The sequence below is a fragment of the Ascaphus truei genome, chromosome 4 (genome assembly GCF_040206685.1).
Source record: "Ascaphus truei isolate aAscTru1 chromosome 4, aAscTru1.hap1, whole genome shotgun sequence".
NCBI lineage: Eukaryota > Metazoa > Chordata > Amphibia > Anura > Ascaphidae > Ascaphus > Ascaphus truei.
The window spans coordinates 224,895,030-224,909,994 of NC_134486.1; the positions used below are offsets into that span (position 1 = coordinate 224,895,030).

Sequence of the window (14,965 nt, forward strand, 5' to 3'; positions counted from 1 at the left end):
TGGCGAGAGTTTCTCCTGCTCTCAATAGAATTGAGAGCAGGACTCGTGACGGAGCGCTAGGCCACGCCCCCCGGCGGTTCAGCCAATGAGGGCGAACTTGCCGGGTGATGTCCTGACCGCGCCCCCGTCACTCCCCTGACACGCCCCCCCTGGTCTCTCTTCCTGCAGCTCACTGCAGACCGGGGAATCGGCTGCACGCGCCGCCAGCCTCGTGGGCGCGCGTGCAGCGGAGGCACTGGGACCTTAGCCTAATAGAGTCTTACAAGCTACAAGCTCTCAGTGGATCATGCTGAGTCTAAAGTTTTTTTTTAAATTGTGTTTTGCTATTTGTGCTTTTAATTGCCTATAAAGCCTTAGAAACTTACCTTAGTGTGTTCTGTCTTCTTCTCCTTTTATACCAATTGGTGAATTTTGTGATGAAGATATTTTTTTATACATGAATCAGAACTTGATATATGCCATTAAAACATGAAGTAACTTTTTTCTATCTCCCACTATTACATTATAATTGCTTTTCTTGGCAATCGAGAAGAAGTCACTTTTTCATTAGAAGTTACTTTATTGGTAAATACTGTATGTACCATGAACAGTTTGAAAGAAAGACACATAGAATATCACAGGAAAATACACAAATTAATATAAATGTAAATCTATTTTTCACATCATGGTTTACAGTGTAACTGTTGTAAAAAGAACTGCAATTTGTTCTAATAATGTGAAATAAATTCACTTTATTCTTATGCTCTTATCATTGTAGTTCATACAGTGAAATTATTACCAATGTTTAATATTTCTAAGAAAATATCTACAGTACATACTGTATATATAGAAAGATACCTCGTGTTTTACATGAGTGGTCTCTTATGCTTTTACAGCCATATTCTTCATATCTGTAGCAATGGACACCTGCAGTTGTGTTTTCTTTGATTCAATGTATTCAACAATTCCATAAAGAACCATTCCCACCACCAATATAAACAGTACTATCGATAGTTTTACATAGACACGTAAAAAAGAGCTGTATCCAAAAGATATGACATATCCAACTGACTTCCAAAGTAGAAAATTTGCAAAGGCCACCTCTTTGTTGTCTTCAAAAAGCACGCCATAAAGAGCTATACAAAAAGAGAGGAATTGTTATAACAATTTAGTGCTAGCTACAAAGTAGTTTTTCTTAGTATACATTTTAATCTGTCAAAACACACACTGTAAGTACACAAGTTTGTCTAGCAAATATATAAGTGCTCCTGTTGTTTAGTATCCATTCCTATTTGCAATCCTGGAACACTCAGACATTCTCTCACAGGAACACAAAAAAAGACAACAGCGCAAACGCCCATAGTGAAGTTTGTAAAAATATATGAATATATATTGTTAGGGTATTATATCTGCGTACATCAGATAGGTAGGTTTACAGCATTTCATGTGCAATACATGAGTTACCAATCGTCGCACTGCCACCGCCAGTCATCAGGAGTTCTCCTTCCCAGCCTCCAAGGTAAGCCGTCACGATCGTGATGTGGAGCCTCCACTGCGGTGCTGTGTTCTAATCGATATCTTTGCCTGGTTACTGCCGTCGCTTTCGCTCGGTCCTCAGATCTGCCGCCGTCTGCAGCTGCCTCCCGCACCTCAGATCACTGAGTTAGTATGTCACGTGTCCCGCGGGGTTTTGCGACCGGCCGCAAAGGGAGATGCGTGACGTAAAGTGTGATGGTATCTTTACTACAGCATACCGAATACAGCTTTTTCCATGAAATAAGTCCAATGAGGATGTACCACGCAGATTGTGGAAATACAGTTCTAGGACTAATAAAATTCTATATCCAACGCGTTTCGAAGCGTGAGCTTCTTCTTCAGGGATAAATTTGGACTAGATTAAGAGCATATTTATACCCTTGAACCCCCGCTGATTGGTCAAATTCAGAGGTTTCTAAACCAATCTGATTGGCACTATACAGCATCCCACCTATGTGGGTGTGATAGAAACATTACCTCTCAGTGTGCTCAAGTAAGTTAACCCTATCAGCACTGGTCCAAGGCTATATTTGAAACACAACACATCTTTATTACATATATCTTCTTAAAATCACAATGATAAAATTGCCAATGATTAAGGACTTTCAATGGCTCTGAAATGAAACAAACAAATGTTATTACCACATATATGCAAATATAAAAATCGATTTAAGATTAATATGAGTGGGTATCATATATATTATTCAGGTCTTTTACATAGGACCAAGCACTTAGCTAATGAAATACAGATAGCTACATAGTACCTATTTTTACATATTATTTAATATAGACACCATAGGTCTATGTTCTCATTTAGACCTTTAGGACCTAAAGTCTTAAGTTTGTGGATCCAGTATGTTTCTTGGACAGATATATCTTTGATTCTGTCTCCTCCACGTCTATTTTGAGGGATAGTTTTAATCCCTTTAAAGGTTAGGGATGAGGGGTCTTTGTTGTGATGAGTCGAGAAATGACGACTTACACTGTGAGTCTGTAGGGCATGTTTTATATTTCTCACGTGTTCTTGGATACGTGTTTTTAGACTGCGTTTAGTGCGGCCTACGTATTGCAGGCCGCATGGGCATTCCAATAGGTACACTATAAATCTTGTATTACAGTTTATCAATTCAGTAATATTGTACACTTTTTGGTCTATATTTGATTTAAAGGTTTTTCGTTCAGCATGAAGGAGTTTACATATGCAACATCTCCCACACGGGAAATTCCCTATTATGTTGTTGCTCATCCAGGTTTGGATAGACTTATTGTTTCCAGATTTTCCAATGTCGCTTGGGACTAGTATGTCCTTTAGGCTACGTGCCTTCCTGTAGATAAATTTGGGAGATGTGCTTATGTGTCCACTTAGAATGGGATCGGTGGATATAATCCCCCAATGTTTTTTTATGACTCCTTCTATTTGTCTGTGCATAGAATTATAATTAGTGATGAATGGAACTACTATGCAGTCTTCATTGGTGTTTAATGGACTTTTCTGTTTTGGTACTAACATTTTATTTCGATCCAATTTTCTAACTTTTTCTAGTTCAGACATGAGATGTTTATAATTGTATCCCCTTTCTAAAAATCTTAAGAACAAAAATTGGGCTTGTTGTTCAAAGTTCGCTTCATTGCTGCAGTTTCTCTTGATTCTCGTAAACTGGCCTCCAGGTATGTTACTAATCCAAGATTTTTTGTGATTACTGGAGGCCAGTAGGAGATTATTCGTATCCACCTTTTTGAAGAAGGTTGTAGTTGTTACCCCTTCTATTTCAGAAGCCTTTAAATCTAGATCTAGATAGCTGACACTCTCTGTGTGTGTTACATGGGTGAATACCAAATTATGGTCATTATGATTGATGTATTTCATAAATTGATTTATTGATTCTTCATCACCCTCCCACACACAGAGAATGTCATCTATATAGCGACGCCATATCACTATATGTTTTTGGAATGGATTTTCCTGCCAGATGAAGGTTTCTTCCCAGTTCCCCATGTACAGGTTTGCGAAGCTGGGGGCAAACCGAGTGCCCATTGCAGTTCCGCAAACCTGCAAGAAGAACTGGGAAAGAAAAAGGAAATAGTTATGGCTAAGCACATATTTTATGGCTTGTATGATGAACCATCTATTTAGATCGGTAATCTTAGATTCTAGTCTCAGGTATTCCTCAACTGCTGCAATACCCTTTACATGGGGAATGCTAGTGTACAGGGCTTGTACGTCACACGTTAGCCATCTGTACGACTTCTTCCATTCGAATTTTGCAAACAGGTTTAGTACCGCAGAGGAGTCCTTTAGATATGAAGGTAACTCCCCTACGATACTTTGCAGGAAAAAGTCCACATATTGGGATAAATTTGCAGTCAGTGAGGATATACCCGAGACTATGGGTCGACCTGGTGGGTTTATTAGAGATTTGTGCAGCTTAGGAAGGTGATAGAACACCGGTATTTTTGGTGACTTATTATATAAGAACCCATATTCTTTATCTGTTATTATTGTTAGGGATAATGCTTCATCTAGAAGTTCTTTGAGTGTTTTTAGAAATGATATTGTCGGATCTGAAGTTAGTTTCTTATAGAAGACAGGGTCACAGAGGAGTCGGTGTGCTTCCTGCTCATAAGTAGAGCGATCTTGTAGAACCACACCTCCTCCCTTGTCAGCCTGTCTAATAATAAGTTGATTGTTTTCCTGCAAGAGTTTTAAAGCAAGATTTTCAGCCTTAGACATGTTCTGTTTAATGTTCCATTCTCTTGCACTGCTATTTATATTGTTTAAATCTTTGTAGACCATGTCAAAAAAAGTATCCACATGGTTACCCTTGGATTGATATGGGTAAAACGTTGATTGGGTCTTAAATGGGGTGTGGATACATGTCGTTGCTTCATTAGCTATTTCTATATTTTGGTTTGGAACGACTTTATTATTAGTTTCTATTTTTGATTTGATAAAGTGTCTTTTAAGTGTGATATTTCTTATAAATTTATGGAGATCTTTGAAAAGTTGAAATGAGTTTGCCCCGCTAGTCTTAGAAAAAGAGAGTCCCTTACTTAGGACTCTTTTTTGATCATCTGTAAGTATGAATGTTGAGAGATTAAAGATACCTCTATCTATCGGGATAGGTTGGTTCCTTAAAATTCTTTTCTTTTGGACCCTGGATCCTCCTCTTTTCCCTCTTCGGGCAATGGTCTTTTTAACTTTGTCCCCGAGGTCACTTGTTTGTGATTCTCTATAGTTCTCGATTCTTTCTCTGGGGAACCATGCCTCCTCCTTATTAGATCTAAAAAAAGAGAAGGAGAGGAGGGAGACGGGGAGGATGCAGGGCGACTCTCACGTATCTGATCTGATATCCTTACAGGGGGTCTATATGACTCATTAGTTTGTTGGTAATTTATTTGTCTTTTTCTATTGTAATTGTAATTTTCGTCATAATTTCTCCCTTTATAGTTAGGATTCCTGGGATGTCCTCCTCTTTGGGGGTACGATCTATCTCTCCTAGGGTGATCCCTTCTATCTGTAGGGTGATACCCACCTGGTTGCCTCCCTCTATCATTTTGTTCTCCATTGGTTCTGTGGCTATTTTGAGGTTCTGTATTGCCATTAGGGCGACCATTAGAGTCACCATTAGGTTCATTCACACTTTTGTTACCTGCCCCCTTTCCTTTGTTCTCATCTTTGGCCCATGTTCGTTGTTTATTTGTGTCATAGTCGTTTTTATCTCGAAAAAACTTAAAGTGCTTGGTCTTCACAGTCTCATCGTCATGTTGCTCTAAGTTGGCGCACACCTCGTGTTCCAACTCAGAGCAATCAATGCTGATGATAAGGGGCTCCATAATTTTTATTTGATCTTCAATTTGGGCTCCCAATTCTTTTAGTGATTTGTTCCTCTCAAATATTATTAGACGTACTAAGTCATTTGAACATTCGTCTAAAATGCGCACCCACTCCTTCATGAAGTGCTCATTGTCCCTACCAAAGGTGGGATTTTTTAAAATGCGTAGGCCTCTAGGTAGTCTCCCACAGTCTAGATACCTTTGCATGGTACGTCTCTCAAACCATTGCTTACTTTCTGTAATTAACAGTTTTTCTAAGTTTTTAAACATTTCTTTCATAGATGTTTGCTCATTGGGTAGTTCATTTACCGCTTTGGGCTCCTCTGCAAAGAGGAGATCAAAGGCCTCTTCACGTTTGGCTCTACAGGCAGCTAGACTCCAAACCATGATGGTATTATTCTAGTACACAGATACAAAATACAGTGAAAATAAGTGCAGCACTAAATATAGTGAGAATACAGAAAAAACAAAACAAATAAAGTGCGCAAAATTACTATTTCTATTGTTTAAACCCTTCACCACCTTTGTGTTAGATATACAAAATAATACAACCTCTAAATCGATTGGTGATCTGCAGCTATGTGATTAGGGATATACACCCCTAGGCAACTGAAACACAAAAAAAGACAACAGCGCAAACGCCCATAGTGAAGTTTGTAAAAATATATGAATATATATTGTTAGGGTATTATATCTGCGTACATCAGATAGGTAGGTTTACAGCATTTCATGTGCAATACATGAGTTACCAATCGTCGCACTGCCACCGCCAGTCATCAGGAGTTCTCCTTCCCAGCCTCCAAGGTAAGCCGTCACGATCGTGATGTGGAGCCTCCACTGCGGTGCTGTGTTCTAATCGATATCTTTGCCTGGTTACTGCCGTCGCTTTCGCTCGGTCCTCAGATCTGCCGCCGTCTGCAGCTGCCTCCCGCACCTCAGATCACTGAGTTAGTATGTCACGTGTCCCGCGGGGTTTTGCGACCGGCCGCAAAGGGAGATGCGTGACGTAAAGTGTGATGGTATCTTTACTACAGCATACCGAATACAGCTTTTTCCATGAAATAAGTCCAATGAGGATGTACCACGCAGATTGTGGAAATACAGTTCTAGGACTAATAAAATTCTATATCCAACGCGTTTCGAAGCGTGAGCTTCTTCTTCAGGGATAAATTTGGACTAGATTAAGAGCATATTTATACCCTTGAACCCCCGCTGATTGGTCAAATTCAGAGGTTTCTAAACCAATCTGATTGGCACTATACAGCATCCCACCTATGTGGGTGTGATAGAAACATTACCTCTCAGTGTGCTCAAGTAAGTTAACCCTATCAGCACTGGTCCAAGGCTATATTTGAAACACAACACATCTTTATTACATATATCTTCTTAAAATCACAATGATAAAATTGCCAATGATTAAGGACTTTCAATGGCTCTGAAATGAAACAAACAAATGTTATTACCACATATATGCAAATATAAAAATCGATTTAAGATTAATATGAGTGGGTATCATATATATTATTCAGGTATAAATCGATTTTTATATTTGCATATATGTGGTAATAACATTTGTTTGTTTCATTTCAGAGCCATTGAAAGTCCTTAATCATTGGCAATTTTATCATTGTGATTTTAAGAAGATATATGTAATAAAGATGTGTTGTGTTTCAAATATAGCCTTGGACCAGTGCTGATAGGGTTAACTTACTTGAGCACACTGAGAGGTAATGTTTCTATCACACCCACATAGGTGGGATGCTGTATAGTGCCAATCAGATTGGTTTAGAAACCTCTGAATTTGACCAATCAGCGGGGGTTCAAGGGTATAAATATGCTCTTAATCTAGTCCAAATTTATCCCTGAAGAAGAAGCTCACGCTTCGAAACGCGTTGGATATAGAATTTTATTAGTCCTAGAACTGTATTTCCACAATCTGCGTGGTACATCCTCATTGGACTTATTTCATGGAAAAAGCTGTATTCGGTATGCTGTAGTAAAGATACCATCACACTTTACGTCACGCATCTCCCTTTGCGGCCGGTCGCAAAACCCCGCGGGACACGTGACATACTAACTCAGTGATCTGAGGTGCGGGAGGCAGCTGCAGACGGCGGCAGATCTGAGGACCGAGCGAAAGCGACGGCAGTAACCAGGCAAAGATATCGATTAGAACACAGCACCGCAGTGGAGGCTCCACATCACGATCGTGACGGCTTACCTTGGAGGCTGGGAAGGAGAACTCCTGATGACTGGCGGTGGCAGTGCGATGATTGGTAACTCATGTATTGCACATGAAATGCTGTAAACCTACCTATCTGATGTACGCAGATATAATACCCTAACAATATATATTCATATATTTTTACAAACTTCACTATGGGCGTTTGCGCTGTTGTCTTTTTTTGTGTTTCAGTTGCCTAGGGGTGTATATCCCTAATCACATAGCTGCAGATCACCAATCGATTTAGAGGTTGTATTATTTTGTATATCTAACACAAAGGTGGTGAAGGGTTTAAACAATAGAAATAGTAATTTTGCGCACTTTATTTGTTTTGTTTTTTCTGTATTCTCACTATATTTAGTGCTGCACTTATTTTCACTGTATTTTGTATCTGTGTACTAGAATAATACCATCATGGTTTGGAGTCTAGCTGCCTGTAGAGCCAAACGTGAAGAGGCCTTTGATCTCCTCTTTGCAGAGGAGCCCAAAGCGGTAAATGAACTACCCAATGAGCAAACATCTATGAAAGAAATGTTTAAAAACTTAGAAAAACTGTTAATTACAGAAAGTAAGCAATGGTTTGAGAGACGTACCATGCAAAGGTATCTAGACTGTGGGAGACTACCTAGAGGCCTACGCATTTTAAAAAATCCCACCTTTGGTAGGGACAATGAGCACTTCATGAAGGAGTGGGTGCGCATTTTAGACGAATGTTCAAATGACTTAGTACGTCTAATAATATTTGAGAGGAACAAATCACTAAAAGAATTGGGAGCCCAAATTGAAGATCAAATAAAAATTATGGAGCCCCTTATCATCAGCATTGATTGCTCTGAGTTGGAACACGAGGTGTGCGCCAACTTAGAGCAACATGACGATGAGACTGTGAAGACCAAGCACTTTAAGTTTTTTCGAGATAAAAACGACTATGACACAAATAAACAACGAACATGGGCCAAAGATGAGAACAAAGGAAAGGGGGCAGGTAACAAAAGTGTGAATGAACCTAATGGTGACTCTAATGGTCGCCCTAATGGCAATACAGAACCTCAAAATAGCCACAGAACCAATGGAGAACAAAATGATAGAGGGAGGCAACCAGGTGGGTATCACCCTACAGATAGAAGGGATCACCCTAGGAGAGATAGATCGTACCCCCAAAGAGGAGGACATCCCAGGAATCCTAACTATAAAGGGAGAAATTATGACGAAAATTACAATTACAATAGAAAAAGACAAATAAATTACCAACAAACTAATGAGTCATATAGACCCCCTGTAAGGATATCAGATCAGATACGTGAGAGTCGCCCTGCATCCTCCCCGTCTCCCTCCTCTCCTTCTCTTTTTTTAGATCTAATAAGGAGGAGGCATGGTTCCCCAGAGAAAGAATCGAGAACTATAGAGAATCACAAACAAGTGACCTCGGGGACAAAGTTAAAAAGACCATTGCCCGAAGAGGGAAAAGAGGAGGATCCAGGGTCCAAAAGAAAAGAATTTTAAGGAACCAACCTATCCCGATAGATAGAGGTATCTTTAATCTCTCAACATTCATACTTACAGATGATCAAAAAAGAGTCCTAAGTAAGGGACTCTCTTTTTCTAAGACTAGCGGGGCAAACTCATTTCAACTTTTCAAAGATCTCCATAAATTTATAAGAAATATCACACTTAAAAGACACTTTATCAAATCAAAAATAGAAACTAATAATAAAGTCGTTCCAAACCAAAATATAGAAATAGCTAATGAAGCAACGACATGTATCCACACCCCATTTAAGACCCAATCAACGTTTTACCCATATCAATCCAAGGGTAACCATGTGGATACTTTTTTTGACATGGTCTACAAAGATTTAAACAATATAAATAGCAGTGCAAGAGAATGGAACATTAAACAGAACATGTCTAAGGCTGAAAATCTTGCTTTAAAACTCTTGCAGGAAAACAATCAACTTATTATTAGACAGGCTGACAAGGGAGGAGGTGTGGTTCTACAAGATCGCTCTACTTATGAGCAGGAAGCACACCGACTCCTCTGTGACCCTGTCTTCTATAAGAAACTAACTTCAGATCCGACAATATCATTTCTAAAAACACTCAAAGAACTTCTAGATGAAGCATTATCCCTAACAATAATAACAGATAAAGAATATGGGTTCTTATATAATAAGTCACCAAAAATACCGGTGTTCTATCACCTTCCTAAGCTGCACAAATCTCTAATAAACCCACCAGGTCGACCCATAGTCTCGGGTATATCCTCACTGACTGCAAATTTATCCCAATATGTGGACTTTTTCCTGCAAAGTATCGTAGGGGAGTTACCTTCATATCTAAAGGACTCCTCTGCGGTACTAAACCTGTTTGCAAAATTCGAATGGAAGAAGTCGTACAGATGGCTAACGTGTGACGTACAAGCCCTGTACACTAGCATTCCCCATGTAAAGGGTATTGCAGCAGTTGAGGGGTACCTGAGACTAGAATCTAAGATTACCGATCTAAATAGATGGTTCATCATACAAGCCATAAAATATGTGCTTAGCCATAACTATTTCCTTTTTCTTTCCCAGTTCTTCTTGCAGGTTTGCGGAACTGCAATGGGCACTCGGTTTGCCCCCAGCTTCGCAAACCTGTACATGGGGAACTGGGAAGAAACCTTCATCTGGCAGGAAAATCCATTCCAAAAACATATAGTGATATGGCGTCGCTATATAGATGACATTCTCTGTGTGTGGGAGGGTGATGAAGAATCAATAAATCAATTTATGAAATACATCAATCATAATGACCATAATTTGGTATTCACCCATGTAACACACACAGAGAGTGTCAGCTATCTAGATCTAGATTTAAAGGCTTCTGAAATAGAAGGGGTAACAACTACAACCTTCTTCAAAAAGGTGGATACGAATAATCTCCTACTGGCCTCCAGTAATCACAAAAAATCTTGGATTAGTAACATACCTGGAGGCCAGTTTACGAGAATCAAGAGAAACTGCAGCAATGAAGCGAACTTTGAACAACAAGCCCAATTTTTGTTCTTAAGATTTTTAGAAAGGGGATACAATTATAAACATCTCATGTCTGAACTAGAAAAAGTTAGAAAATTGGATCGAAATAAAATGTTAGTACCAAAACAGAAAAGTCCATTAAACACCAATGAAGACTGCATAGTAGTTCCATTCATCACTAATTATAATTCTATGCACAGACAAATAGAAGGAGTCATAAAAAAACATTGGGGGATTATATCCACCGATCCCATTCTAAGTGGACACATAAGCACATCTCCCAAATTTATCTACAGGAAGGCACGTAGCCTAAAGGACATACTAGTCCCAAGCGACATTGGAAAATCTGGAAACAATAAGTCTATCCAAACCTGGATGAGCAACAACATAATAGGGAATTTCCCGTGTGGGAGATGTTGCATATGTAAACTCCTTCATGCTGAACGAAAAACCTTTAAATCAAATATAGACCAAAAAGTGTACAATATTACTGAATTGATAAACTGTAATACAAGATTTATAGTGTACCTATTGGAATGCCCATGCGGCCTGCAATACATAGGCCGCACTAAACGCAGTCTAAAAACACGTATCCAAGAACACGTGAGAAATATAAAACATGCCCTACAGACTCACAGTGTAAGTCGTCATTTCTCGACTCATCACAACAAAGACCCCTCATCCCTAACCTTTAAAGGGATTAAAACTATCCCTCAAAATAGACGTGGAGGAGACAGAATCAAAGATATATCTGTCCAAGAAACATACTGGATCCACAAACTTAAGACTTTAGGTCCTAAAGGTCTAAATGAGAACATAGACCTATGGTGTCTATATTAAATAATATGTAAAAATAGGTACTATGTAGCTATCTGTATTTCATTAGCTAAGTGCTTGGTCCTATGTAAAAGACCTGAATAATATATATGATACCCACTCATATTAATCTTAAATCGATTTTTATATTTGCATATATGTGGTAATAACATTTGTTTGTTTCATTTCAGAGCCATTGAAAGTCCTTAATCATTGGCAATTTTATCATTGTGATTTTAAGAAGATATATGTAATAAAGATGTGTTGTGTTTCAAATATAGCCTTGGACCAGTGCTGATAGGGTTAACTTACTTGAGCACACTGAGAGGTAATGTTTCTATCACACCCACATAGGTGGGATGCTGTATAGTGCCAATCAGATTGGTTTAGAAAGCTCTGAATTTGACCAATCAGCGGGGGTTCAAGGGTATAAATATGCTCTTAATCTAGTCCAAATTTATCCCTGAAGAAGAAGCTCACGCTTCGAAACGCGTTGGATATAGAATTTTATTAGTCCTAGAACTGTATTTCCACAATCTGCGTGGTACATCCTCATTGGACTTATTTCATGGAAAAAGCTGTATTCGGTATGCTGTAGTAAAGATACCATCACACTTTACGTCACGCATCTCCCTTTGCGGCCGGTCGCAAAACCCCGCGGGACACGTGACATACTAACTCAGTGATCTGAGGTGCGGGAGGCAGCTGCAGACGGCGGCAGATCTGAGGACCGAGCGAAAGCGACGGCAGTAACCAGGCAAAGATATCGATTAGAACACAGCACCGCAGTGGAGGCTCCACATCACGATCGTGACGGCTTACCTTGGAGGCTGGGAAGGAGAACTCCTGATGACTGGCGGTGGCAGTGCGACGATTGGTAACTCATGTATTGCACATGAAATGCTGTAAACCTACCTATCTGATGTACGCAGATATAATACCCTAACAATATATATTCATATATTTTTACAAACTTCACTATGGGCGTTTGCGCTGTTGTCTTTTTTTGTGTTTCAGTTGCCTAGGGGTGTATATCCCTAATCACATAGCTGCAGATCACCAATCGATTTAGAGGTTGTATTATTTTGTATATCTAACACAAAGGTGGTGAAGGGTTTAAACAATAGAAATAGTAATTTTGCGCACTTTATTTGTTTTGTTTTTTCTGTATTCTCACTATATTTAGTGCTGCACTTATTTTCACTGTATTTTGTATCTGTGTACTAGAATAATACCATCATGGTTTGGAGTCTAGCTGCCTGTAGAGCCAAACGTGAAGAGGCCTTTGATCTCCTCTTTGCAGAGGAGCCCAAAGCGGTAAATGAACTACCCAATGAGCAAACATCTATGAAAGAAATGTTTAAAAACTTAGAAAAACTGTTAATTACAGAAAGTAAGCAATGGTTTGAGAGACGTACCATGCAAAGGTATCTAGACTGTGGGAGACTACCTAGAGGCCTACGCATTTTAAAAAATCCCACCTTTGGTAGGGACAATGAGCACTTCATGAAGGAGTGGGTGCGCATTTTAGACGAATGTTCAAATGACTTAGTACGTCTAATAATATTTGAGAGGAACAAATCACTAAAAGAATTGGGAGCCCAAATTGAAGATCAAATAAAAATTATGGAGCCCCTTATCATCAGCATTGATTGCTCTGAGTTGGAACACGAGGTGTGCGCCAACTTAGAGCAACATGACGATGAGACTGTGAAGACCAAGCACTTTAAGTTTTTTCGAGATAAAAACGACTATGACACAAATAAACAACGAACATGGGCCAAAGATGAGAACAAAGGAAAGGGGGCAGGTAACAAAAGTGTGAATGAACCTAATGGTGACTCTAATGGTCGCCCTAATGGCAATACAGAACCTCAAAATAGCCACAGAACCAATGGAGAACAAAATGATAGAGGGAGGCAACCAGGTGGGTATCACCCTACAGATAGAAGGGATCACCCTAGGAGAGATAGATCGTACCCCCAAAGAGGAGGACATCCCAGGAATCCTAACTATAAAGGGAGAAATTATGACGAAAATTACAATTACAATAGAAAAAGACAAATAAATTACCAACAAACTAATGAGTCATATAGACCCCCTGTAAGGATATCAGATCAGATACGTGAGAGTCGCCCTGCATCCTCCCCGTCTCCCTCCTCTCCTTCTCTTTTTTTAGATCTAATAAGGAGGAGGCATGGTTCCCCAGAGAAAGAATCGAGAACTATAGAGAATCACAAACAAGTGACCTCGGGGACAAAGTTAAAAAGACCATTGCCCGAAGAGGGAAAAGAGGAGGATCCAGGGTCCAAAAGAAAAGAATTTTAAGGAACCAACCTATCCCGATAGATAGAGGTATCTTTAATCTCTCAACATTCATACTTACAGATGATCAAAAAAGAGTCCTAAGTAAGGGACTCTCTTTTTCTAAGACTAGCGGGGCAAACTCATTTCAACTTTTCAAAGATCTCCATAAATTTATAAGAAATATCACACTTAAAAGACACTTTATCAAATCAAAAATAGAAACTAATAATAAAGTCGTTCCAAACCAAAATATAGAAATAGCTAATGAAGCAACGACATGTATCCACACCCCATTTAAGACCCAATCAACGTTTTACCCATATCAATCCAAGGGTAACCATGTGGATACTTTTTTTGACATGGTCTACAAAGATTTAAACAATATAAATAGCAGTGCAAGAGAATGGAACATTAAACAGAACATGTCTAAGGCTGAAAATCTTGCTTTAAAACTCTTGCAGGAAAACAATCAACTTATTATTAGACAGGCTGACAAGGGAGGAGGTGTGGTTCTACAAGATCGCTCTACTTATGAGCAGGAAGCACACCGACTCCTCTGTGACCCTGTCTTCTATAAGAAACTAACTTCAGATCCGACAATATCATTTCTAAAAACACTCAAAGAACTTCTAGATGAAGCATTATCCCTAACAATAATAACAGATAAAGAATATGGGTTCTTATATAATAAGTCACCAAAAATACCGGTGTTCTATCACCTTCCTAAGCTGCACAAATCTCTAATAAACCCACCAGGTCGACCCATAGTCTCGGGTATATCCTCACTGACTGCAAATTTATCCCAATATGTGGACTTTTTCCTGCAAAGTATCGTAGGGGAGTTACCTTCATATCTAAAGGACTCCTCTGCGGTACTAAACCTGTTTGCAAAATTCGAATGGAAGAAGTCGTACAGATGGCTAACGTGTGACGTACAAGCCCTGTACACTAGCATTCCCCATGTAAAGGGTATTGCAGCAGTTGAGGGGTACCTGAGACTAGAATCTAAGATTACCGATCTAAATAGATGGTTCATCATACAAGCCATAAAATATGTGCTTAGCCATAACTATTTCCTTTTTCTTTCCCAGTTCTTCTTGCAGGTTTGCGGAACTGCAATGGGCACTCGGTTTGCCCCCAGCTTCGCAAACCTGTACATGGGGAACTGGGAAGAAACCTTCATCTGGCAGGAAAATCCATTCCAAAAACATATAGTGATATGGCGTCGCTATATAGATGACATTCTCTGTGTGTG

The 14,965-nt window shown here is 39.3% G+C and overlaps 1 protein-coding gene across 1 annotated transcript in view; it reads right to left on the reverse strand.

Moving 5' to 3' along the window:
• Positions 1-749: 749 nt before the first annotated feature.
• LOC142493241 (protein unc-93 homolog A-like) overlaps positions 750-14,965 on the reverse strand; it is a 141,355-nt gene continuing 127,139 nt past the window's right edge. Inside the window, exon 8 of the mRNA XM_075596928.1 lies at positions 750-1,115. Coding sequence (XP_075453043.1) covers positions 862-1,115 — 254 coding nt within the window. The 3' untranslated portion in view covers positions 750-861. The remainder of the gene's footprint in view (positions 1,116-14,965) is intronic.